Source organism: Pochonia chlamydosporia, chromosome 3 (genome assembly GCF_001653235.2).
Source record: "Pochonia chlamydosporia 170 chromosome 3, whole genome shotgun sequence".
Classification (NCBI taxonomy): domain Eukaryota; kingdom Fungi; phylum Ascomycota; class Sordariomycetes; order Hypocreales; family Clavicipitaceae; genus Pochonia; species Pochonia chlamydosporia.
This window is the reverse complement of record NC_035792.1, coordinates 4,025,369-4,050,984: the sequence shown is the minus strand read 5'-3', so window position 1 is coordinate 4,050,984 and position 25,616 is coordinate 4,025,369. Positions and strand designations below refer to the sequence as shown.

The 25,616-nt window shown below is 50.4% G+C and overlaps 9 protein-coding genes across 9 annotated transcripts; 4 read left to right on the top strand and 5 right to left on the bottom strand.

Annotated features, from left to right (window-relative positions):
• Nucleotides 1–695: 695 nt before the first annotated feature.
• VFPPC_05062 (hypothetical protein) lies at nt 696–1,300 on the top strand (the record flags this gene model as incomplete). Its single annotated transcript, XM_018284311.1, has 2 exons — nt 696–1,061; nt 1,112–1,300. The coding sequence occupies 2 exons, from the start codon at nt 696–698 to the stop codon at nt 1,298–1,300; spliced, it is 555 nt and encodes a 184-aa protein (XP_018145751.1).
• Nucleotides 1,301–1,749: 449 nt separating this feature from the next.
• VFPPC_05061 (hypothetical protein) lies at nt 1,750–2,511 on the bottom strand (the record flags this gene model as incomplete). The annotated part of the gene is made up of 1 exon (XM_018284310.1): nt 1,750–2,511. One exon carries the CDS (start codon nt 2,509–2,511, stop codon nt 1,750–1,752), a length of 762 nt encoding a protein of 253 aa, XP_018145750.1.
• Nucleotides 2,512–4,013: 1,502 nt separating this feature from the next.
• Nucleotides 4,014–6,486, bottom strand: VFPPC_13755 (AAA ATPase domain-containing protein; the record flags this gene model as incomplete). The annotated part of the gene is made up of 4 exons (XM_018291527.1): nt 4,014–4,589; nt 4,651–5,079; nt 5,131–5,292; nt 5,350–6,486. The coding sequence occupies 4 exons, from the start codon at nt 6,484–6,486 to the stop codon at nt 4,014–4,016; spliced, it is 2,304 nt and encodes a 767-aa protein (XP_018145749.1).
• Nucleotides 6,487–8,125: 1,639 nt separating this feature from the next.
• On the top strand, nt 8,126–10,716 carry VFPPC_05060 (low temperature requirement A; the record flags this gene model as incomplete). Its single annotated transcript, XM_018284309.1, has 7 exons — nt 8,126–8,272; nt 8,372–8,496; nt 8,565–8,632; nt 8,704–8,808; nt 8,915–9,292; nt 9,368–10,041; nt 10,135–10,716. 7 exons carry the CDS (start codon nt 8,126–8,128, stop codon nt 10,714–10,716), a joined length of 2,079 nt encoding a protein of 692 aa, XP_018145748.1.
• A 253-nt stretch (nt 10,717–10,969) lies between these two features.
• VFPPC_13754 (RNA polymerase II accessory factor, Cdc73) lies at nt 10,970–12,090 on the bottom strand (the record flags this gene model as incomplete). Its single annotated transcript, XM_018291526.1, has 4 exons — nt 10,970–11,401; nt 11,469–11,506; nt 11,573–11,846; nt 11,914–12,090. 4 exons carry the CDS (start codon nt 12,088–12,090, stop codon nt 10,970–10,972), a joined length of 921 nt encoding a protein of 306 aa, XP_018145747.1.
• Nucleotides 12,091–13,398: 1,308 nt separating this feature from the next.
• Nucleotides 13,399–14,913, bottom strand: VFPPC_05059 (rRNA processing protein Bystin; the record flags this gene model as incomplete). Its single annotated transcript, XM_018284308.1, has 2 exons — nt 13,399–14,269; nt 14,321–14,913. 2 exons carry the CDS (start codon nt 14,911–14,913, stop codon nt 13,399–13,401), a joined length of 1,464 nt encoding a protein of 487 aa, XP_018145746.1.
• A 723-nt stretch (nt 14,914–15,636) lies between these two features.
• Nucleotides 15,637–16,925, top strand: VFPPC_15892 (DNA-binding protein hgh1 protein; the record flags this gene model as incomplete). The annotated part of the gene is made up of 4 exons (XM_018293645.1): nt 15,637–15,657; nt 15,737–15,886; nt 15,952–16,065; nt 16,131–16,925. 4 exons carry the CDS (start codon nt 15,637–15,639, stop codon nt 16,923–16,925), a joined length of 1,080 nt encoding a protein of 359 aa, XP_018145745.1.
• A 200-nt stretch (nt 16,926–17,125) lies between these two features.
• On the bottom strand, nt 17,126–19,775 carry VFPPC_05057 (galactose oxidase/kelch, beta-propeller; the record flags this gene model as incomplete). Its single annotated transcript, XM_018284307.1, has 5 exons — nt 17,126–17,577; nt 17,664–18,681; nt 18,752–19,428; nt 19,492–19,587; nt 19,649–19,775. 5 exons carry the CDS (start codon nt 19,773–19,775, stop codon nt 17,126–17,128), a joined length of 2,370 nt encoding a protein of 789 aa, XP_018145744.1.
• Nucleotides 19,776–22,816: 3,041 nt separating this feature from the next.
• On the top strand, nt 22,817–25,462 carry VFPPC_13753 (glycoprotein X; the record flags this gene model as incomplete). The annotated part of the gene is made up of 5 exons (XM_018291525.1): nt 22,817–23,001; nt 23,062–23,086; nt 23,137–23,229; nt 23,285–23,316; nt 23,374–25,462. 5 exons carry the CDS (start codon nt 22,817–22,819, stop codon nt 25,460–25,462), a joined length of 2,424 nt encoding a protein of 807 aa, XP_018145743.1.
• Nucleotides 25,463–25,616: the final 154 nt, after the last annotated feature.

Genomic DNA, 25,616 nt, shown 5'->3' with positions numbered 1-25,616 from the left:
TCAAATAGCAAACAGGTGAAATACAACCACATATCTCATCCCTATCATTTTGCATAACCACTTCTTCATTCTATTGTTTTCTCTCAATTTCTGCATCCCCAAACACCAACGGCCCATGCCCCTTTCAAGGAATGCAAAAGTCTGGTTGCCCGGCCCAGGCACAAGGAACCGTTCCACTCGAGGAATGCATCTGGAATGTCGACTGTCTAACCACGCCGCCGAGCCCGTTTGTTTTTCATTCCCGCGGCCGAAGTTCTAGGCCGTCTCATCCTCTCATTGGATGAAAGTACACTAGGTCCTGATCGCACAAAGGCATGGAATTGACGGGTTGCCGGGCGTACTGTCGCCCAAAAATTGCGTGTAAGTGGCCCATGTCTCAAGTCTCAACCGGAAAGAGTCGTATGTTGTTTCTTGCACCATGCCAAGCCAGGAACGAGAAACTCTAGTAAACATGTTTTCGGCGGTGCCTGTCGATCACTACGGCTGGACACACAAACATGTCTTGCTTGTTTTTGGGGTTGATGACTGTTTTCATTTTGTTTGGGTCCAAGTAAACATGGCCGGAACTGCAGACATAAAAGCAGGACTTTTCTTCTCTTACTCTCGTCTTAGTTTCTTCATCAAGCCTCTCGTTCCTGACACTCGCTACAAACTACACACACACACACAAAACACAACAGTCGCTACTAGCAAACATGCAGACCAAGGCTTTCATCGTTGCCGCCGCCCTCGTGGGCTCCGTCTTTGGACAGTCCTCGTCCAGACCTCCCATGAGCTCTGCCCGACCTGCGTCGTCCGCTCCGGCCGTGAGCTCTGCTCCTCCTCCTCCGCGCAGCTCTGGCGTCAGCTCGCGTCCCCCTCCTCCTCCTTCGTCCGTGGTGTCCATGAGATCCATGGTCTCGAGCAAGAGCAAGCCTCATGAGGTGACGACCACCAAGGTCGTCAGCCGGTATACCACCTACTGCCCTGTCCCGACGACTGTCTGCATCGGCACAAAGACGTATACTGTCACTGAGCCTACTACCCTCACCATCACTGACTGCCCTTGCACCATCACTGAGGTATGAAATGCGTGTTTTGATTATCGTGGTATGTTACTGACTCTGAGTAGACGCACAAGAAGCCCTATCCTACCAAGGAGGTTCCTCCTCCTAACCCTCCCCCCGTCAAGACCACCAACGCTCCTCAGCCTCCTCCCGTGAAGCCCACTGGTGTTGTTACCGCCGGCGCTGAGGGTCGCTCTGCTGCGTATGGTTTCGCCATGGCTGCTGCTGGTGTTGTCGGTGCTCTTGCCTTGTAAGGCGGTCGACGCTGAAAGTCGAATGGCAAAAATAATTAATGTCGCCCTGGAGGGGTGAAACCCACATTTTGCCATGCTAGATGGATATGCTATATTTTGGATTCTCAAAGAACATCGGATATATAATTTGGTGGGGTGTTTAGGTTGACTGGATGACGCGGCGACTTGGGAATGAGAAAAACGCACGCAGACTCGTCGACTGGAGTTTATTGGATTGGTGTCCTTTTTAATTTTCTTGTGGCATTGCATATTGGGTGTGGGAAGGGGTGTTTGCGAGTAAAGAGTGCTTGATAGTTCTCCTAGGTCGTAAATACAAATGGAGTAATTCATGTATTCTGAGGTTCTAACTTATGTTGTGGTATATGATGCTCGACGCCTGCTCATTAATGAAATTCGTGAATGCTTTCCGGACATGTCTCTCGGTGACTGATGCAATATGGAGATGTGTGTTATTGAAGTTCCGCAGCTTGTGGTTGCTGTCCAAAGGGATGATATGACGGCAGAACCTTTGCATCGTCCAGCTCAGCAGGTGGTGTAGGCGGCAGCGGCCGATCATGAAACGGACTCACACCACTCGTCAATGTCGGACTGCTGGCGTTCCTCCCATGGCCCTGGATGTTATTATCACGCTGCCACGCAAAACTAGGCAGTATCTTATCCTTCTGTACGCCCGTCGATGCCCCGTTCTTGGCAAGTTTCCTTGCCAGCTCGTGAAGTCGATCCACAAGCGTAGAGTGGCTCTTCTTGATCGTCTTCTTCACAAAGCCCGCCATGAAGATGTTGCACCGTAGATCGACATCCTCCCGTAGGTACAGTCCCGTCGAGGGGGCGCCGAGGCCCAGCTCTATCGGCTCGGCTGGCTCGCCCGGCATGTTCCCCCCGATGGACCACTTGGAGCGTGTTTCGACGCCCATGGGCGCATAGCAGTGCGTCTGGATGCCGCGGGTGAGGTCGTGGAAGGCTGCTGTGTAGGTGACGTCGCTGGAGGCGAGGCCGCCGGGGAGGTAGGACACCTTGTCGGTGAGGGAGTACCACACGCAGGCGAGTTCCTCGTCGGGCGCGTGGCTGGGCGGCGGGATGCGGTGACGTTCCTTGATGAGCGGGTTGAGGTCAATCATTTGGATGTGGTCGTGGAGGAAGGCGACTGCTGCGTCGCGGGTGAGCCCGAGGGGGAGGGGGGTGACGGTTGTGAAGACGGTTCGTTTGGACATGTTGGGCGTGTTGTTTGCATCTGGTGAGGGAGAGTGAGGTTGAGGAAGTGGTGGGCCTTTGAATTTTGTGGTGGTGAAGATGTGAATCGAGACTAGATGGCGATGAGGATGTTGTAGCACGGAAAGCAGGTGCTGTTCGTTTCGGGAGGATATTCGTGAGGCGATGATGTATTGTACAGTGTGTTTTACAAGACAGAGAAACAAATGGGAGGGAGGGGGGTTGTATTCTCCCTTTCCGCTCCGTTTTGTGACGGATACGTGTGCGTATGTAAACCAAGGTGAGCAAGGATCAGGATGAGGATGGTGTTTTAGATGTTGGTTCTCCAATCCGTCAAGCGTCTCACCACCAGACCCCCTGCGCTCATCAGGAAACGTATCGGCCAGTTAGCGCGAGCAGACTGCAAAGGCACCAGACAGCAGTTTAGAATCGTGTACTCGGCGTCAGAGGCTGAGCGTCAGCAGAGGACGAGATTGACACGATGGATGGTGGTCATTTGGCGTCTGCTCAAGTGGTGGAGGTGGATTTGATGGGTATTTTGACAAGCAAATGTTGCAGCCACAAGCCGCATCAAGTGACGTCCACTTGGTCAGTACATCCATCGATCAATTGACCAGAACAGGCTGAACCACTAGTATTTGCAAATGCGCATTCTGTCACAGCCATCGTACACCTATTCCAACTCCAATAAAGTTACCATCGCTCTCGTTTGTCGATTCTGCAGCATGCAGCACATCGGCACATACCCAACACAGTCATGATCTCACCAGCAATCTATTCCTGTTCGTCCCAGCATGCCAGCACAACCAGCCAGGGTAAAATGCTGTACGCACATCTCGCAGCCGACGCATGCAAGGACAGGGAACAGATCTCATCAATCCAAACCCTGGAACCAACCGGCTGCGCCGTCCGTCAGCGAATAATACAGTCCCATGCAATTAATTAATGATTGACCCTATTCTTAGCCCTCACTGCCCGCCTGCCTGCCCGGCACCTCCACCACCCGAGCTTCGGTCCCCCAGCATTCCGCGACTAGTTCCTCCACGGCGCTTTTGCCGACTGAGGGAGCATTGAGGTTGCGAGTCTGGCCAGCCGGAGAGATGAGTGGCGCCGGCTCGGGGCTTTGTGTGCGGCCATTGGGGCAGTCGGCGTGAATGATTCGGCCATTGGCGGTGAAGAGGTGTTGTTTGGTGGATTCAATCGAGCGGAGCATTGGATGGATGCGGTTGCAATGGTGCGAGAAATGCGTCAATCCAAGCTACTGATTTCGCTGGATTTCATTCACTTCATTGTTGCTGTACTGTAAATTACGGACTTGCTTCTCTATTCATGAATCCTCGAGGTGCTAATGCAGACCGTTCTATTCCATTTTATGCTCCTTATGCAATCACAACGCTTGTTGTACAATATTTCTAGCCACAAACAATTGACCATCATTAGCATCATCATCGCCAGCCGTCAAGTCTCACCATTGACATTGACCCAATAAAAGTCTGGCGTGGTCTCATATCTCCCGACACCACCTCGCCAACACGGCATTCAACTTGACCGCCGTCGGAATCTCCTCCAGGGCAACATCAACTTTCCACATTTTGCCGTCTAGTCCTCCATGTCCCAGGGACCTGCTGCCGCCGATTCCAGCCGGCACCAGCAATCCCAGCGCGATCAGCCTCTCCCACGCGATCCCAGCAACACCACGGCTCCAGACTCTGGCACCACCGCCCATAGCCAGCATGCCTGCCGTTGATGATTGAACTCGTTGCTTGCCAACCAACGAGCTGTACTCGTCGTATGCCATGGCAAAGTTCACTGTGTCTGTGTGAGCTACAATGTCCAGCCTCGATGCCGCGATGAGCATCCCCAGGTCAAGATCCGACAATGTCGATAATAACTGTAGCCGCGAGTCTGGAGGAGCCAGAGAAGTCCCTTGTGACACCGCCGTGGGGCTATTCATCGTAAGGTCTTTGGCTGACAGTGATGACAGCGGAAGTATCCATTCCGTAAAGAATGCAGCACATGATTTTGTCGTAAAATAGTGATACTGGAGCAGGTGTTGGAATCGTCGTTGCTTGTAGAGCTCCTGGGGTCCTGTTAGTCATATCCCTGGCACATATATATCCGCAAAGGAAACTTAGCTTCACCTCTATCTTGTGAGTCCAGTATTTATGGAACTCAATGTAACCCTCGAGGTTGACATCGATGCCTTCATCCTCCACATCAGGTTTGTCAATCATGAGGCCCTGTCGACAGATCTGCCAAAATGCGGGCAACGACTTGGGCGGGGCAAGATACACATAACGATGGCTAAATCGACTCTTGACTCTCTTCTCAAGCATCTCCACCACATCAAGACGCGTGGTGCAGCCCAGGACAGCAATTGGCGCCTTTCGAGATTGTGCAATATCAAAGAGGTTGTACAGTAATGTCTGTCGGGGATGAGCTGCAAACATGTCGAATTCGTCAATTATAAACACCACCGACTGCGATGTCATGCCTTCATCTGTGCCCATGATTTCGGAAGGGTGCGAGAGCAAAGCAAGGAGTGATGCCATTGTATCTGCGTAGTTTGTCTGGACACCACGTTAGCAAACCCGAGATTTTTGCGCATATGCTCAACTTACCCGATTCAAAACATCATCCTCCACCTCCATCTCCTTTCCAAGTTGCCTCCAGATTTCCTTGAGGGCCAGCTTATCATCAGTGTGAATGAATCCATTAAGCCGCACCACGTGAAACTCGTGCCGATGCTCCTTTGATAGGTCGACTATAATGTTTTCAACCAACTGCCAATTGCACCGTCAGCACACTTCCCACAATCGGGTGCCACAACCTAGTCTTACCGTAGTCTTGCCACAGCCTCTGGGTCCAATGACGAGCATCGAGTTACCCTCTCCGGCTACAATAGTTTGTTCAACAAGCTGTCTAGCCTTCTCATATGGCTCCTCTTGATCAAATATTCGTATCCGCCGCCGTCCCGTGCATCGGTCCAGGAGAACGCGCTGAAACCCGCGCAAGTGCTGGTCCAAATTCGGTATATCAGGTACCTCGACAGGTTGTACAGGCTCGTCTGTTTTGGACCCTACGTCGGTGGGCTTGCTTGGAGTCTTTAATACATCTTCTTGCGAACAAGATTTGCACAGCCAGTCGCCCTCCGGAATCTCTGCAACATCGTAGCATTGCTGGTGAACGGCAAAATCACAGTTGTCGCAAAGTATAATCTCGTTGGGCGCCTTTGAGTCGGGCTTGGAACATATCTCACAGACAATACCGTCAAATTGCTCCCGTGCTTTTTGTTCTTTTGTCATTCGCGGTTTTCGCGCGCTCGGAGTTTTGGGTAGGTCCTCAAAGTACACTTCGCCGTCAGCACCCCTGTTAAAGGTGACGTTTTTGCGCGGTCGGCCACGTTTCTTGGTCGGCGTGAGAATACCCTTTGGCGGTTGCACTTTGCCGACCATAGAGTCCGGTTTGTGTGCGGATCCCGTCACCCCATTAGGTTGGTAGACAGATGGATTCGGCAAAGGGCTAACGGCAGCTGGCTTGCCCATTCGCTTTGGTGTCGCCGTTTTCTTCGTCTGAGGAAGATCGCCATTGTCCCATATTGTTCCTTTCAGCGCTGCGAGTTTGATGGCAGGACGTCTAACCGCTCCCATCGGTGCCGGAGCAGCTGGTTTGGGCAAGTGGCCATTCGTGTTGGAGCTTGGAGGGAGTTTGCCTCCAGTTGAATTTGTGGTCGGAGGAGACCCATTGCCATTAACTTCTTTCTGGGCTTGCTCTTGTTTCTGGACTTGGCGACCGTATCCAAATACACCTGAGATAGCTGACGCAATGGCTGTAAGCGCTTTCGGGGTTGAGGGTGAACCTGCAGCCGCATCGTCCAGTTTCCTTCTCTTGATGGATGCCGGGGTCTCGGGTTCTAGGTTATTTTCAATGTCGTCGAGCGATCGCTTTCGGCCCGTCGGGGTGGCATCTTGATCCATCGCCAAGTCAACGGCGAGCTCGGGGGGTCAACTCGCAGATGAGGATCGATATGGCGATGTTTCCAGTGAGCCTTTGTGCACTGGCATGTAATCACCAAGGGTGGAGTGGCTGTGGCGCGTCAATCGAGCGGCTCATGATTAATTGGAGCGTGAGACGCGTTGAGCGCGACGGGAGTCAGCTTGAGGTGAGTGGGCTTGCTTGGTGCTCCGGGACTGGTTGACCTCTCATTGGGCAGGGCGCTTCACACGTCTGGTCAAATTACACGCAGCCTCATTGCCACATTGCCATTGCAGCATACGGCTTTCGAATTCTGTAATTCGAATAAGTAGACTCTTATGTATCAGGATGAATATTTTGGTCTACTATTCTTACATGGCCCTCATTGCATTTAATTGTGGTGGTTCGTCGTCTATAAAGTGAGTGTGTAAAGTGCACCAAAATGGTCGGGTCCAAGGGCTCAGTTCTTCTTTTTCACATAGCATATACAGTGTCGACTCACGAGCATTTACAGGTATTTATTCATAAACACCGTGCACTCTCACTTTTCGACAGCCTCCACGTATAAAATAACCCACCGAAAATATACCAAGTGCGGTTCCACGGCTTATAGCCAAAGAAAGCGAGCAACAACACGTCAACTCGATGACATGCCATGCTACAGGGTAGGCAGCGACATGCTTTGCTGTAAAAACGGTGGGTATCTCGTTCTGTGCATAGTTTATTTCAGCAGTGTAATTCATTTATGCATCTTCAGTGTTGCCACATCTGGCACGCGAATCTAATCTTGATTGGCCATAGAATGATATGGTGAAAATATGACCAAGGGGAAGGAACAATGCAGTAGATGGAAACTGCAAGGAGTTTCCGGCTGAATACCGGATGCTTGAAACCAATGACCCAACCTCTTAAAGTCACCGGCGACGAAATGACTGGAGTTCCATTGGATGATTCTGGCATTTATCTCTGGTTGTCAACCTTGCAGCCTCAATGGATTGCTCATAATCTCCGGTGGCTGAGACAAGTTATTACCACCAAATGGAGAGGAATGGGGGATCAGATGCGCGCTGCATGGTTGGAAGGGGGCACAGTCACACCAACGCCCTGTAGGGCCGAGCCGGAATCATCGTCTCGATTCCCTGAAAGTAATCTATCTCTCATCAATTGATCTCACATCAGCCCTGTCACGCACGTCAACAGGAGCAAATTGGACCGGGGACTCCGTTCGTTCATCTTCCTATGAGAGTGCATCGTCGCCCAACGCCCGGCATCCGGCAGCAACATGAGCTACTGGCATCCATTTGTGTGGCTCGGCGGTTCCATCTTGGCGGGACTCAAATTGAAGCTAATCCAGACAACGACTGCAAATTGGCTGCCAAGCTCAGGAGCCCTGTACAACGCTAGCCCAACCTCGAACATGTTCATGATGATTACTTGCGGCAGTGCTGCCGAATGTGGATCTTGCCCTCTTCGACGCTTCCATAAGATCATCCCGGAAACCAACACCCCGACTTTTGACTTTTCGTCTCGAGTTTGGTTGGGATGGTTCATCCAATACACCATCGATACAAACTCGCTGCTGGCCTTTCTTGAGTCGCCTAATTGCTTTCAGGCTGGCCTGATTCACTGCAGCGGCGAACCATGGCGAGCCACGAGCACCATCACCACATGCGAGAGAGGCTAAAGTTCCTCAAGACGCCTGTTGCCGACAACAATTCTAGCTCTCACACTGACCACAACATCGATAAGAGCGGCCCTGGGGAAGAAGGAGTTCCCAAGCTTAAGAGAGTGCGTTTTTTTCGTCTTCATTTTGTCTCAATCGTTTTGACTGGGCTACAATTCGACCCCTTTGCTGGCTGACATACTGACGCTGTTGGTCTGAAACAGTATGAAGAGCCAACTCTTCTCGAAATCTTTTATGATCTCTTCTTTGCCGCCAATTATACCGTATTCTCCGAGAACAGAGAAGTCACCAATCACAACAGCTTCAAAGCATACATTGGATATTTTTGGTACGTATGACCTGCTACAACACTCTTCGTTGAGAAGACATTGCTGATAAACAACCCCATGCCAAAAGCCTCCTGTGGCTCACCTGGTTTCTTGTGGCGTCTTACGATGTGCGCTTTGTCACGGACAGTATATTCGGTATGTCCATCACCTTGCTAAATGTATCATGGAACCAGTCAATCCCCAAGTAACTAACACAATGACCGAAGAACGTACGGCGAGAGCCCTTCAGCTTGGCGTTCTCGTTGGCTTTGCCGTCGTTGCTCCGACCTTTGACCCATCAAACCAAAAGTCGCAGACAATGAGAACAATGTGTATGTTTGCCTTACCCTTCATTCTTCCACCAACGAAAGCGGCTTCGAAATGAAAGCCGCGTAGTTCGTATGCCCGTACCCCAACACAACTAACCTTGCCACCCAGCTCTCATCCTCATGTTTTCTCGTGCCGTCCTCGCAGTTGAGTACGCTAGCACCTTATGGCATGTGAGAAAATACAAGAAATGTCGAATACCGCTTTATGTAAGCATCGGTGTCAACATTGTTACCATGCTCATATATCTGGGCATCACCTTCCGTTTTGAGGACAATAAAAGCAGCCGAGTCTTCATGACGTGGTACTTTATCTCCGCGGCTGAGGCAATCTTCACCTTGATCACGTCCAGTGTTTGGCCAGTGTTGAGTTTTACAGAGTCTCATCTTATGAAGCGACTCACCTTGATAACGGCCATGATACTCGGAGACGGCCTTGTCAACATTGCAAAGGAGGTGGTAACCATGGTTAAGGCACCACAAGCTTGGGGTATGTAGATGCCAACAGGCTACTACGTCGGAAACCATACAACTTATGGAAAGTTCACTAACACTCTTACAATAGACCCACTCACAATCGGATTGATTACAGCCGGCGTTGCAACCATCTACTTCGTCTTCTTGATCTACTTTGACTGGCTACGCTCCTCATTCCACCTTCCTCCCATACGACAACTCATCTGGACGGCGCTACATCTACCCTTCCATCTTTCCCTCGTCCTCTTCATGCAAGCCTTCACCCAGTACATTATATGGTCAAAAGTCATGAACGTGATAAACAAATTGACCTCGAGCTATTTTTCAGACGGATCAGACGATCCCTCAACCGTAGCCAATTTCACCTCTGCCCAAATTGCCAGCTACTTCAAGAACGAAACCAACTACTACTTCTCACTGTACCCTGCGAAAATGCCACAAACCTTACAAACTGTCAACCTCGCCATCCAAAATATCTCATCTCTGCCGGATAGCCTGTGGCCGCAGCTTGCCAAGCTCGCCCAGACAGAAGATGAGACCACCGTTTCCGACAGCAATCAAGACCCTGCCATCACCTTTTTACTGTCCTATAATAGTATTCTAACGTCCTTGATAAACAACCTGTTCCAGGTGTTTGGCATCGATCTTGCCAAGGACATCATTCAGCCAACGCAGAATATTACGCAGAACACTGGTAACGTCAATGCGGGAATGCTTCAAAACAAGGTAACAACCAAGACGTGGCGACGCTATCGACTCGTGGTAAGTACATCAATATGTCTTCTTCTCTGGTGGGAGCATTCGCTGTTGGTAACGGCGAAATATTGCTCAGCGGCTAATCCGTCCCTTTCCCAGTTTGCGTATGGATACATCGCCGCAGGGTGCTGCCTCCTCCTCATGGCCATCATGTCAGTGATATCCCGTACGACGCGGTGGAAACCATGGCCAATCATACGTCTCATCATCCTCATCATTCTGGCCCTTGGAACGGGCCTCATCTCCCTTCTCTGGTTCACCTCGCCAAAGGACGAAGACGAAGAATTCCAAACAGGCTCAGAAGATCTGTGCTGGCGATACATTTCCACTCCCTGGGTATTACTTACCATATTCATTGTTTATACGACTGTTCTTGTCCTTACACATATTGGCGGTAATGGAGAGAGCCTCAAGCGAGCCGGTACCTTTCTGTCGTTTAAGAAAAAGCAATCTTATGAACCAGTTGACCTTCCAATGACACCTGGAAACAGCTGGGGCAGTGCGAGTCGTAAGGGCGACCATGACAGCCGGCAGCAAGATCAACAGGGTCGATCGGAATCGCCATACGAGCTGCACCGACGCGGAGGCACTAGGACTGCACACAGCAGCTCCGAGAGACCAACCAGTTCATATGATCCCCTTAAGGAGTCTACGGAGTACCGTGGTGCCACTCATGTTTGATGTAGATTTGCCGTAGCTATAGGACAATTGGATCTGTTGGAATACAGTGTGTGGGCTATGATTTCTTTGATAGAATGAGGGGAGGTTAATGTAGGCTAGAGTGCGCCATGTTGGAAGCGTTTATACCCAGGGAAAAGTTTTGATCTTGTTTGGAGGGACAGCATTCATCTGTGACATGTCCGTTCTGGACAAAAGGGAGATTTTATCTGGAAAGAAGAATGTTTTCGACAGATAGGGAATAAAAATAGCCAAACTAGTAAAATCCACCAGTAAATGCCGCCGTACTACCTCGGCCACCGGCATCCCGTAAACTAGACTTGGCTCTTCGCCGTCCGTGGTAGACGCACACCCCCTTCCCGCCGCTTTTGTGTCGACCATTCGCAGGACACAAAGGGCTGCTTGGTAAATGCTCGGGGACATCGAATGCAAAATCCTCGGCAGAGGGCTCCTTTTTCTGCTGCCGTCGGTTATTACGTCTAGGCATTGGATCCCACCACTCTCGAGGCTGAGAAGCCAGACTGTTGCGCCGCAAACCATGATGAGGACTCGATTGAGTAGAAGATTGCGTTGGAGAGGGGCTGCTGTTTGAATTATGGTCTGGCGGCGTCATCGATGTAAAGAAACCTCTTGGTTTTCCGTCGGCTGTGTCTTCATCGAGCGGCGGAGTGCTGACTCGAACAGCTTCCTGACATAATGTTAGATACATGACACCGCGAAACATTTCGAGCATAGAACAGTTGATATGTACTTACTCCTCCTGGAAATTGACTATTTGCAGATCTGGAACTATCTTGGATATTGTTTAGAGTGGCTGGACTTTCTGCGACATGAATCAGGCAGGAAGAAATCAACTCACTGTTAGTGCTTTGGAACATATCCTGCATGTCCTTATGGGCACACTTGGATCCTCGTCTCGACGAGTTTGAAATGCCGCAGATTGACTGGCGAGGGTGTTTCCGGTGTGATGGAGCTCTACCAAAGATTTTGTGACTGAGTTTCGAATGTACCAGTTCCTCCTTCAACCATGCTCCTGTTTTGCCAATGCCATGAGACCACACAGATGTCCACTGCGGACGAGTACTTGAGTGAGAACAGCTTTCTGGCTTTTGATCGTGGTCATTTTCATCCATCTGTCCTTCACGTTAAGCGGGTGTCATTGGAAACAGATTACTTTGTCAATTCTGATGTTCCACTTACGGTGTTTTGTTCTGTTGGTTTCATTTTAGACTCAATCGCATCTGCTTGCTGAGGGTTGTCGCTTTTTTCCGACCTTCTGGACCGTCCAGATCGAATAGAAGGGGTATGCAATGCCGCATCGGGAGACAAGGCATTCACTTCTGGGCCTGCGATATCTCCATCCTTCTGCGGCTGCATTGTAGTTTTATCTGAGGTCGGCGACACTGCAACACTCTCACTAGACCTATTAACCGCGGCTTTTGCCACGGGATGTTGTAAAGACAAGACATGAGCTGACTCAGACAAGTACGGACTTGCAACTTGCGAAGCCGCCGCATGTCCGCCAAACTTGGATAGTGGCGATGATACAGATGCAGTGGGCGAAGCATAAGAAGCGTCCCTTCCATCTGTTTCGCTTGTCGACTTGGGTGATCGTGTCTTCCATCTCCAAAATTTGGAACTTCCATTGCTTTTTGTCCGTGGCGTAGGAGCAGGTTGTCGTTCGGCCCAGTAGCCCTCTGGGAACCAGACCTATTCGTATCCCTCTCGGGCTGGGCGTGGAGGATCTACGCCAAAGATAGAGGGAGTTGGATTGTGTGAAATATAACTCCTGGAAATGCGGTTTGATGTGAATGGTGACGCGGCAGAGGAGGATGATTCTGTATTGGCTCTATCGTCAGGAATATGCCTCCGCCATCCTGGGGTTCGAACATCTCCGGGTTCGGCAGAGGGAGATGGGAAGGTAAGATAAAACAGCGGAGTGTTCGAAAACTCTTGAAGAGGAAGATTGAAATAGCTGCCATTGGGTTGAGTCAGTACAAAATGGTCGTTCAGCGAAGGAAATTAAGTCCATGATACTTTATCTCGCTAGGGCCCGAAGGACTCGGCAGCATTGTCCTGTGAGCCAGGGAGTCTGGCATGAGACCTCGCAAACGTGGTGTATGTCCTAAAAGGTGAGCCGCGTGAGGCTTCACAATTGATGGTAGAGATTAGAAAGAGATCCTCGGGGGTGGGTTTGAAGGTCGGAGTGCCACTCCGTCCGAACGATTATGCGAGAGGACACTGATGAGTGTTTGACAGCCTTGGCGGTCTCTGTGATGAATAGAAATACATGTATAGGATTGACTTGGATTCATAGGATATTCTAGATTACAATTTAGGAGGCTACGAAACCGGAAGATGGCCGCGTTGTCATGGGTCAATGCGGTGTTGGCGTGTATGTGTAAATGGGAAGGTGCAAATAACAATCGTGAACCCCAAAGTGTCGTCATGAGGTCACATGCATCCTTCTCATCGGTGCGGTGGCCAGTCAACAAACACAGTTCATAGTAGACAAAATGTTTTGAAGGTAGTCTACCTTTGATAGGCAGTTATTTTAATCCGCTAATGTGTATCTAAAAACTTCAATTAAACCTCAAGATTCCCCGAACCAAGCTCCAAACGCCTTGCACAAGTCTCTGAATGCCATGATTATACCTTGAACTCGATATCTATCATGTATTTGTTCTAAGAGTCAATTGCCATGGTATCATCACCATCCAGAGCTTCACCCTGCGGTTCCAAGGGAACACCACGTCCTCGTCCGGCTAATAGTTCTCGTCGCACCTCGGGGCCAATTGCAGAATGGCCGTGACCGAGAAGTAGATCGAGAAGCGCTTCGCGCTGATCTTCGGTAATGTCGCCCTTGTATCGTTGCGCAAATGCCAACAGGCTTTGGTGCCAGATGACGGGCAGCTTCGTCTTGACGTCGCCCTCACCCGAGACTCCAGCCATGGCATCACCCTCTTGAACGCTGGCAGGATCTTCGCTACGGAATCGGAGGAAGTGAAACACGAGAGCGTCAATAACTTGGTAGGGTAGGGCGTACTTCTTCTCCAGTAGTGTCCTGATAAAGATATTTGTAGCACCACCTCCTTCGCTTCCCTGGGAAGCTTCTTGGGCAGCAATTTCGCACAGGCCCTTGAGGGCTGCAGCAGAGTGCAAAACAGGGACCGAGACTCGGGCAAGAACTGCAGAAATGATGTGTGCTTCTCTCAGGGTGCAAGTGCCGCTGCCAATGAGGGGGAAGAGAAAACCCTTGAAGAAGGCGGATGGCTTGTAAAGGGCCTTCTTTAGGGAGTTGAACAGGTGGACATTCAACTTCTTATTTTCGTAAATGTCTTCGCGGACCTTTTCCAACACGACCATTTCCAAAAATCGCTGAACAACGATTGGCTTATGAGAAACAAAGATTCGAGTGGCTTGGAAACAGGCGTTGGGTGTCCAGCGATCTGGTCGGGTGATTTCGAGAATTTCCTCCCAATGGGGAATGGTTGGGAGAATCTTGAATGGTTTGGGCAAAGGGCCAGACTTGTAGCGGGACAAAATCTCACCAATTCTGCAAGATAGTTAGTATGGATCTGCCTTGTCTCTGTTGACAAAGACTTACTTTGTGTATACCTCTACCACCTTGGGCGGTAGCTCGTAGTCGTCGATGGGTACATCGGCATCTTTCCTGGCTTCAGCAGCCTCGTGTGCTGCGATTTTTTGCAGAATAATGTCAGCGAGATTCCGGCTCTCGCCTTCAACAGCGTCACCAGAGGGCTTGAGATCCCAGCCGTGCTTCAACAAGTCGTCCTCCTCGTCAGGCATAAATTTTTTATACATCTCAAGGTCTTCGGGATCGACTTCAATCTCTTCCACTACCTCGTCGTCGTCTCCCCATGCCTCATCATCGTCATAAGTCTTGCCCTCTTCGCCATCAAGGTTGTCGTCAAATCGAGAGTTGTAGCCGAAGGTATCAACGGTTGGCTCAGTAGCAAAGGACGCTCTTTCGGCATTCTCTTCTTCAGCAAGCTCACGACCAATCCTCAAAATGTTCTTTGAGGCCTTGGAGTCGACAAAACTCTCGTCGGCATCTCCAGTATTTTTAGATTTCTTGCTGGGCTTGTTGCGCAATAGACCGGTGGCGAGGATATCGTTTTCGAGAGGGTTGTGACGCCGGGCCGGGCGATCGGCCTTGGGAGTAATAGCTTTGGGCATCTTGGGCGTATTGCTATGTTGATTGACGGTATGAGGACGACGACAATGCCCAAGACATAAGCTTGTGGTGGTTTTCGTGGTAGCTCTGGCTCTAATGTGGCGCGCAGGCGGTGGGTGGGATGAAAATCAAAAATTTGTGTCTTATCGATCTGCCGCCCCTCACTCCAAGTTTGGTTTAGCGGGGTTATGTTTGGTAGAGAAAATTCTCACCGCTTTTGAATAAGTGCAGTGGCCGCGGGAGTTGTCGCGTGTGAGACTGGACTAAATTACAGAACGAAAAAAAGATTTAAAAATTGTAAAAGTAGTGACCATACGAAATGGAATCAGCATGTCTAATACTCACTGGCATTTGCCAAAAATGCATCTCTTGGACTTTGGAGTCAACCTTGCTGTTAGCTAGCAAGCCTTTGCAGGGGACTACCCATCCTCATCTTTCCACGTAGAGGTTCAATCAGAGCAAAAATTGTTATTTGAGTTTCCGCACATTTACATATTTCGTTGAGCTATTAAAAAAAACCAGCTTTCGTTTGGGCGGAAGTAGATGCATCTCTCAGCTTCCATCATGCATCATATCCATCTGGTCTGTGGGTCAACAGTCAGATCCCTGAGCGATGACGCTGAAGCCTCCCAAAAGGCTTTGAAAAAACCCCCACTATCAAAATGCCCCTCCAAAACTTTGGAAAGTTGCATCTTCATTCACAACATTCATTGTCGGTAGCAAAGATGCCGACGGAACTGGAAGAGGTACGTGCGTTACTCGTATATTTTGTACTAGTACTGTATACCTAGGTACATTAGATACTAACATGATTTCTTGCCACAGCTCGTGGGCTTCATTGCCCATCCCAACCCTCAGATCCGTCTGGCTGCCACTGAGAATCTAGTGCCATATTCCACTGCTGAGCCTGCAATTTTCAAAACGGAAGAGCTTAAGCCCATCAAGAACTTGAAGCTCTTGATTCGGGATCACCCTGTATGTCACGTCACATATATGTCCTCTCTCATGGCCATCGTGACTAACTTTTGCTGTTGTAATAGAAAATTGCGGAACATGTCTTGACAATGTTGGTCAACTTATCAGGAGACCCTGAAATTTTGGACGACTTGGCAAAAGACGACAAGTTTGTCGGTGTAGTACTGGATCACATCGTTGTACGTTGTATCAACCTCCTCTTACATCTCACCACCTCCTCATCACCAACTAACCACGACTACAGGGTCAACAAGAGCCCAATGCCAACCTACTAGCCATGCTCCTCGCCAATCTCGCCAAACAAGACAGTCTGAAATCCATCCTGGAAAGAAAGCAGTCCGCCCCAGAGGCCCTCAGCTCCGACGACTCCATCATGAACCAGCTCATGGACCTCTTCGTCAAGGGCCAAGACGGCGCATACAACAAGAAAGCTGACTACGACTACCTCGCCTACGTGTTTGCCGATCTATCCAAACACGACAGCATCCGGAGCTACTTTCTAACCGAACAGAAATACGACCAAGTCATCCCCCTCACTAAAATCAGAGTCTTCACAGAGCACAAGTCCGACGTGAGAAGAAAAGGCGTCGCGAGCACCATTAAAAACGTCGCCTTTGACATTGACTCCCACCCTGCGTTCCTGGACGAAGACGGCATTAATCTCCTGCCGTACGTGCTGCTGCCTATTACTGGAAATGAAGAGTACGACGTGGAGGACACGATGGAGATGTTGCCGGATTTGCAGCTCCTGTCGCCTGACAAGAAGAGAGATCCGGATAGCAAGAATATCCAGACACATATCGAGACGTTGACGTTGTTGACGACGACGAGAGAAGGCAGGGATCTGATGAGGAGGGTCAAGGTGTATCCGATTATTAGGGAGACTCATATACGGGTGGATGATGAGGATGTGAGAGAGGCGTGCGAGCGGCTGGTGCAGGTTTTGATGAGAGATGAAGAGGGCGAGGGGAAGGAGGAGGATGGTTTGAGTAACAGGGTGCAAGAGATTGATGAGGATGACGAGCTTGTTGAGGTTTAACACTGGGATATTGCTGTATATGGGTTGAAAAGATACTTTTAGAATAGGCGCAATGTTTACGAGGCAGGAAAATTATCTTCAAATTAGAGCCATTTTTACCAATACATGTATGAAAGAGTGCGCTTTCAAGAATACCATTAGCGCCCCATGGAAACCCGTACCAAACTAACACAAACTAGAAGCCATTACCATTACAATCGCTAATGCTCATCGTGAAATAATCGGTCCTCAGTTGCCCCAGACGGACTTCTACCCAACGGGCTGATTATATTCCCAGCAGTGATGTAGTCGCTGCCGACCCTCTCTGGCGCCGTCTCCGGAGACACTTGCCCATCTTCGCGAGCATCATCTTCGGCGGTGATATTCTCAGAGCCAGGGGCTTGTGAAGGAACCCCAAGAATAGAGACATGAGGTGTCGCTAATTCGGAGGGTAATTGTGACCAGTTGGCCAGCATGGGAGACTCCATCCATTGTCTTTCAACATTCGGTGATTGGGAAGCAGCGCTTGCGCCATCTGCGCCCCATTGTCCGTTGGATTGAGAGGGACTAGATGGCGAATATGGTACTTCGGACGCAAAGGAGGCGAATTTGTGTTGGAATGCACTCATCGGCGTGAAGCCAGTGTCGTGTAGTTCTGCGGGTGAGGACGTATCTAACAGAAAATTAACTCATTCCGCAACAAGAATAGCTGTGTATGTGAAAGCAAGAAAATTTCGTAGAAGTGTAAAAGGTACGTACCACAAAGCTCAGAAACTTGCGTATCTTCCATCTCATGAGGCAACGTCTCCGTTTTCTCTACCACCGGCGAAGCAGCAACAACACTCCCCTCCCTCAACCCATCTGGAGAAGCGGGAGAAGCCTCACTCTCCAGCTTATCAGGCGATTCACTCATCATGGACCTCTTGAACGCCCCCTGGCCTCTAACCCAGTTAACAATGTTCAGTCCACTTTCAACTGCCGTCGAGGCTGACGACGAAGCAGCAGACCTCCTCTTCTTGACGCAGAAGTACCAGATTGCCACGCCGATTCCAATTGCAACAGCTACGGGGACGAGAACCGCCGGAAGAATAATAGAAAGCAGATTGCTTTGAGATTGCGCAGAGTCATCTGGGATAGAAGTTGTGGCCGTCGGTTGCGGCGACGACGAAGACTTATACGGCCAGTATTGCTTCATTTTCTTCGTGTCATATGCCGTTGAAAAGACTTCACCTAAGCCCTTTGATGCCCATCCGGATGGCAGGGGAGCTGTGGCCGTGGCTCCTCCGGATGCTGTGCCTCCGATATTTGCGGTTATCTTTTCGTGAACGCCGTACTCGCCATATTTTGAGGGCGAGTACCCGTCCATCCATGATCCACTCGTCAAGTTGAAGACCACGATGGGCCCTTGGTCTAAACAGGTGATTGAAGCTCCTCTGAGGGGGGTATAACCTCCAATAACCATCATTTGATCCGGGTATGGCATGAAGCATTTGTGTCCTGAACGACCATGGACGGGCGTTCCCTTGTTCAGCAGTGTCCATGTGAAAGAAGGTAGCGACAGGACCCAAACGTCGTCGTAGAAGTCGTCCTTCATGCGTATTCCGTCGAAACCGCCGTAGTAGTATATGTTGAAGCTGGATTTGTCCGCGGCGGTTGCTACGACCGCACAACCTCGAGTTCTTGTCCCTGGGCCACCTTCAGTTGGTTGTTGATACCATTCCTTGTTGGCGATGTCATAAATATCAATCAGACGCATAAAGTCCGGACTCCTCAGTTTCTTAATCACCGTTAGTTTAGTTTCGTATCATATGACGTCCCAACTTTTGTGGATGATGGAATACACTTACACTTTCCGACGCATTCGGTGAGGAACGGCTTACAGATGACCACTCTGGATATACAACGCCGCCCAAAACCACGAGAATGCCCTGCTTCCCGACGGGTACCCAGACAACCTCAGGGTTGGCTCGTCCCTTGACTTTGTCTGGCAGAGTTATGTTGGACCACTTTTCGAAAATCTGCTCCGCCATGTCCAGCTCAATCAGCGTGTTGGACACGTTTGTAGCCAGTGTCGTACCATTAGGGGGAGCATTATATTCTATCGGGCCCCTGGTCGGAGATGTGAGGCCAGAAAAGTACCATGCCTTATTTTCTGACGGAGCGCTGACAGCACCGCCATAAGCAACGTACCGAGTTACGCCATCGTTCAATTTACGTCCAGTGAATGATGTGCCCCATAAAGGTTTGTCTGGACCATAGGGGTACTTGCGATAGCCTAGTACTTCATTCGCTGCCGGCGCATCGTATAATTCTTTGTTGGCGAATAACGCACCTCCGTAAAGGAAGAATTCGGCATCGTTGGCCAACATGCCTCCATCGTAGTAGCTTGGCTCTGAGCTGATGCCACTCGATAATCCACCCCTTGCCTTGGAGAGCTTATCCTTCACCAGTATACCAGTGACATTGGAGCCTTTTGAGAAGGATTCAGAGAAGTTGTAAGATAAAACGATCCCTTCTGGGTTGCCTATCGTGCGTCAGTTGGCCCTGTTTGGCCCGGAGTCCAATGATTGAGTGTAGATAAACTTACTTGAGCCAAAAACCTGTCCAAGTTCTCCGGAGGCCAGACCGGGAGTCCACCATATCTCACCGCCATCGAGATAGACGGTATCACGAATCAACGCAGCTGTCGAGTGTCAGTTTGTGACAACAAAAGTCTCCGAATATAGGCACCAACCATAACATACCTCTTGGTTGACTCCATACGCAAATACTAGTGTTCACCTGATCACTCTGCCAGTTGCGAAACTGAGCATCGCATGGGACGGACACCGCAACGCAGATTGCCAGCTTCGCCCCTGAACCGATCCGCATGTTTGGCGAGGTGTCCTAGGTCGCGACAGAAACGAATCCCGCGAGATCCTGGACTGGACGCTCCGTGGCGTTTCTCTTCCGGGCTTGATAATTCCAGTGGCGTGTGTAAAAAGGTATTATTATGTCGTGTTACAACGACCCATCCCCTCGGCCCGTGGAACACGGATCGCGAACCGTTATTCCCCAGATTTTTATCCAATAGTTCAGTGCCTTTTGCCTTGGAAGTATTGATGTTATGGAAGGGAGCCGGATTTGTGCATGGGAAATGAAATGAAGCTCGAGGAAACGGGTAATTTACACTTGGCCAAGAAAGACTGGCGTCCGAGCCATGTGAGTTGGATGTCAAGCCAGACGAATATCGCCGCGAGGCACGCTTCAGCAGCCAGGGATGGGATATTCTTGTCCTACACTTACCTGACTGGCCTGTTGTCACCCCAAATAAGACATACAGATTGCTGTGTACTGGGCCAACGAAGTCAGGCCGGCCCTTCTTAGGTACGTACAGTAGAAATCAAACTAATTTCTCACCAAGGCTGTTGCTCTGTTGCTCAATTGGCCTTGTTTCTCCTCTTTTTCAACTGGGGAGGGCGGCCCAGCATGTTGTATAACCACGGCTTGGACCGACTCGCATGTACGACATGTACTTTGTGTACGACGTGGGAAAATGGGGGAAAAGGCCGTGTTTGCTGGCCAACGAAAACATGAAATTTGCCATGACCTACATGGATGCCTCAGCCTGGACCAGGTGGTCTGATCTATTTCCCACCTTGGACCTTGGGTAGGTGCCAGTTGCGGTGACGAACATCTAGATAGGTGAAGGGCTTGGGTCCGAGAATGGAGCTGTGTTTGACTGGGGTCCTATGTTTGCGGAGAGTTAGGCCAGGGCCAAAAGAGGAGACAATAGCAGTTCCTGAATAGATGAGTTCAAACTGGTTAGACCGAATCCGTAGTATTGGTGTCAATGGTACGTGGCCCAGGACTGAGGGCGGTCCCAGCGTGATCAAAGATGACGGGGGTTGGCATTGATACCAATGTATGTATGGACAAGAAAATGACACTGCTTTACGAGGTGCTTCCCAAAAACAATGTACTGTATCGGCTGGCTGTTGTGATACAGTGACGGTGGGAAAATCTCAAATCATCCATACGGAATGTCTCACGGTCTCGGCCGGGGAAAGCTGGAAGGTGGCATCGGTGATGAAAGGCAGAAGGCGGAAACACAAAAGTTTGACCCCAGAGACAAGCACTGTACTCCGTAAGCAGCAGCTCAACTTCTCCGTATAGACAGAGTTACAGACAGAGTTGGGGAATGTCGACAATTGGTGCTGTGCTGACCAGCCTCGACTCCGCCTTGTGCGACACTGCGGCCTGTGGTTGTAAAATGATAATACGAATGATTCAAGCTTTTCCGCAGACTGGAGCAGAGATGATGCAAGTGAGATGTATGCAGTCCGTACTGTAAATGCTCAGCCAACCGAGTCCAAGTTCCCAATAGCTTCTCATGGGACCATGACCTCATGTTGGCCCCGTCTCTCGTCCTTGCATCTCGTCACATTTGACCACGACGTTGGCACAGGCAACAAGGCCGAGTTGAGGGTCAGCGTTGCATTCCCACGGGGACTTGCGAGACATCAATGCGGCCTGATTGAGACCTCAAATGTGTCCGTATGTACAGAGTATGGACCTATGTTTTCTTTTTCTTCTCTTTCGGCTCCCAAAGCCGGCTAAAGCCTGCCCAGCCCCCCTTCTTGCCGTGGTCAAGGCTGGATAACCGACGAGATGGGATCGTGGAGGAGAACGAACTTTGCGCAGAAAAGGTCTCGGGAATGAGTCGCTTATGCATGATCCAAAACGAGGTTTATTTAGCGGACGCCAGATGACGATGTGTGTGCTCATAGTCATCCGAGAGGGCCACGTCGGATAGTTTTCTGGCATCGTACTGCAGCCTATTCACATCGCATCACGATTGCAGGTGTGGTCAGCGATTGTGCCATACAATATACGACAGGCAGACAAGCTGGGTGCCAAGGAAAACCAGACAACAGAAAGACTCACTTGTTGGGTGCTGCGGCCGTCCAAAAATCCAATAAGTAAACGGAGCCTTCTTTGTAAACAAGGCCACAATCTCCGCCCCCAGAAGCCCGGTTGCATACGAGTCCCATGCAAGTAGATGGATCCAGCTGTTCCTCTGTTCCTCCGTCCGGACTCTTCTGAGTCTTTTCTCCATCGGCCGCAGTTTTCTATCCGCGAGCCACGTCTGCGAAAACCGGTCAGGTTGCCAAGATCCAAGACCAGCGTCTGGCCCGTGCCGGTTACACGTACATGCCCAGGGAACAGTTACTTTTCAGTAGTACAGCACAGTACTGCACGTCTCCAAGAGGGTGACGACATGTGCTTGTAATTGGACTGTCTTGCGGATATACCCAAGTGTGTGCTTGGTGTGACGCCCAGCCGGGATGTTGATGAGGCTCCAGAGTCATCGATAGAAAAAAACACAAAGTGAGCAGAATGTGCGTCCTGTCGAAAAGGAAAGAGACACCCCCATGCCGGCAAATTTAATTAGCTGCCAACTGCTCTGTGCGTTATAGAAATGTTTTCCTCTTCTTATTAGTCTGACTAACTGCATGTTGTGTTGGCCCTGCGATTGCTATCGAAAGTCTTACAAAAACATTTTAATACTTGACAAAAGTAACTCAATTTTACTTGATCTGACATTTTTCCAACGACGATAGTTTGCTCACAGTGAGACCTATTCCTGGTTAAGAGCTGCTACCAACAACAACCGCATACAACCAACTCTGTCTCTGGCCATTGTTTATCCTCATCTCCGGTCTGCTCTCCAGTCTGCTTGATAAATCGTCTCCCGCCAGCTATCCCCATCAAGGCGCTCATTTCATCATTTTTTGCGAGGGGTTGAGGAGAATTTTGAGCAGACCGTCATTCGCTTTTCCTATACATTCGTTTTCAAAGCTCGCTCGCTCACGGGGACACAAAACAAAGAAACATTCGTTTGCCGGGCACGGGCCAAAGTGCACATAGACATGCGTCTTGTTACTTGGATAGGGCTTCTTGCAAGCCTTGCTGTGGCATTTCCTGGGCCGGATTTCGACGTGGAGGCTCGAGGAGTAATGACGGTGGACTTGGATGCGTATCCAGATTCTGTTGTTAAAGGACAATGCAATGAGTGCTGCCCGACTACAATCAGGACAGTAATTACGAAAGTCACGTAAGAAGCTTCACTCAGTAGCTGGTGTGGTTGAGATGTTTATGCTGACGATGATTAAAGTACCACAATCTACCAGGAGAAAACGGTACGAATATTCCAATCACGGCAAGGTATGATAGATGTTAACCTGACTAGATATACACAACTGCAACAGAGCACGATGTTACTACCAAACTGGAATATACGACCAAGTATATTACCACGACGGCATTGTCAACTTACACAACTGTATGTTTAGGAGTTGAAGAAAGAGTAGATAAGATACTGACAAATTATACTTTAGTCGCATCCTGTGACGGTAACCAAGACTGTCGAGTATGTGTAACAATTTAAACACAAATCCTTAAAGAGGCGTGTGCTGACTGCTAATAGCTGCGAACCTTCATATCCCTCATATCCTTCATACAAACGCGGAATTGACGGCCAGAGACTTGAAGGCCGCACAAACTGCAAGACAATAACAGTAACATCGTGGGCCACGACAACAGCCACCAGGACAGTCACGGGCATCGAGTCCATCGTCACGACCAAGACGGTCGACAGGCCGACGACAATTCACGACACACGCACCATCATCGGCACAACTACCCTTTGGGTACCGACCACATACATCGAGACCAAAACCATCGTCAGCGAGCGTCCCGTCACCCTGACCGTCGACAACACCATCTACACCACCAAATCGACCACCATCTACACAACGCTCGTCTCAACCATCACCACGAGCTACCCCGTCGTCACCACAATCACCGCACCCGGCCAGACGATAACAGCACCAGGTCAAACCGTAACAGCACCCGGTCAGACGCAGACTCAAACCCAGATCCAGACGCAGACCGTCACTGCACCAGGCCAAAACATCACTCAGACACTCCCAGGACAAACCGTCACCGTCCCCGGCCAACCCAGCACCATCACCTTCACCCTCCCCGGCGTCACGAAAACCCTAGACGGCACCACCGTCGTGGTAACCACAACCAGAACCCTCCCCCAGTCAACTATCCGCATCACCGAGAAACAAGGCACCCGAACAGTCACCCAGCCCGCATCAACCGTCGTCGAAACACGCACAATCACCCTTCCACCCACCACGGTCGACAAACCACCCAGCACAGTCACCGTATCCCCCATCTTCAACGTCACTCTCTGCCCAACACCAACCGGCATCTCCGTGCCCCTGACGCCAAAGTCCAACCGCACATTCGGCTGCGACCCAGGCTACGTGTGCAATCCGCCCAAACCCAACGGATGCAATCTGTGGCCAGAACCCCCATCGGACAACTACCTCTGCAGTCCGCAACACTGTATCCCCTCTCCGCCCCGAACAAACGTCACTTGGGATGAGTGCGAGACGAGCTACTACCCCCCCTCATACGGGTACTTCAACCTCAACCCCGAAGCCTTCGGTCTCTCCTACGACATATTCGAGTACGAAGTCATACACAAGACCATCAACGGGAAACCCACCACCATCACAACCGGAAACTGGGCCTCCCAATCCTCACTCACAGCCTGGCCGAAACCCAAGCCCACTACATCCCAATCCGTCCCCTCATACGGATATGTATACCCCCGAGACTCCAACTACTCAAACAGCAAGTGCAAAAAGTCCAAGAGAGCAATCACCCCCGCCGTCTGCTTCAGCATGTGCAACCAAGCCTTTAATATCGGCCAGGAGCTCGGCAAGTCGGACAAGTTGTGCGAGGAGGGATCCTCCTTCAGGAGCACCTTTGACAGCTGCACCACCTGCATCAAGAACAACTCCGTGGGCGACACCGTAACCGACTATGTAGAGCCGCGGTTCCACCAGTTTTTGGACTTTTGCAAGGGCAGAAAGCCGGAGCAGCCGCCGACGGCGTCGCCTACGACCCCTGAGCCGGCTGTCACGCAGCAGCCGACTGTGGCGACGAGCACGCAGGTCCAGACAAGTCAGCCGAGCTTTACGCCTGTGCCGTCTGATCCTTCTACCGTGGTGCCTCCTGTGTCGAGTACGTCTGTGGTGGTGAGCACGGGGAATAGTGTGTCGTCTACGCAGATTGTGCCTTCGTCTCAGCAGAGCTCGCAGGTTGTTTCGTCGAGTCCTACGGGTGGCAAGTCGACGACGACTGTGCGGGAAGTGACTACTACTACTCAACCGCAGACTACTCCTGCTACAAGCGGGAGCAGCACTGCTCCTGGAAGTAGTCATCCCGGTTCTGGCAGCACTACCACCGCCTCAAGCACAAGTAATGGTAATACTAATACACACATCATCAGCAGTGAGACAGGATCAGGAACCGCTGCAGGCACAACTGAAACCACAAGCATTGGAAATGGCAACGGCAGTGGTCCCAGCGACACCATCACAAGCACGGGGACATCATCTCCCCCCGTTGTCACCGCCGCCGCTTCCCGCACCTCGCGGCGTTTTGCTTCTTCCGCAGCAATGGCTGTGGCTTGCGTCCTTGTCGTCATGTGGTAAGCGGTGAGTTGGGCATAATGGGTTTTGTCAATTTGGCTTTTTGGATATCATTGTACGTCTTGAAATGATGGGGCAATGGGGATGATTTAATTAATGTACGAAGACGAGCGAGGCTTGTTACATGCAAGAATGACAATTTCAGTGTTGTTGGAAG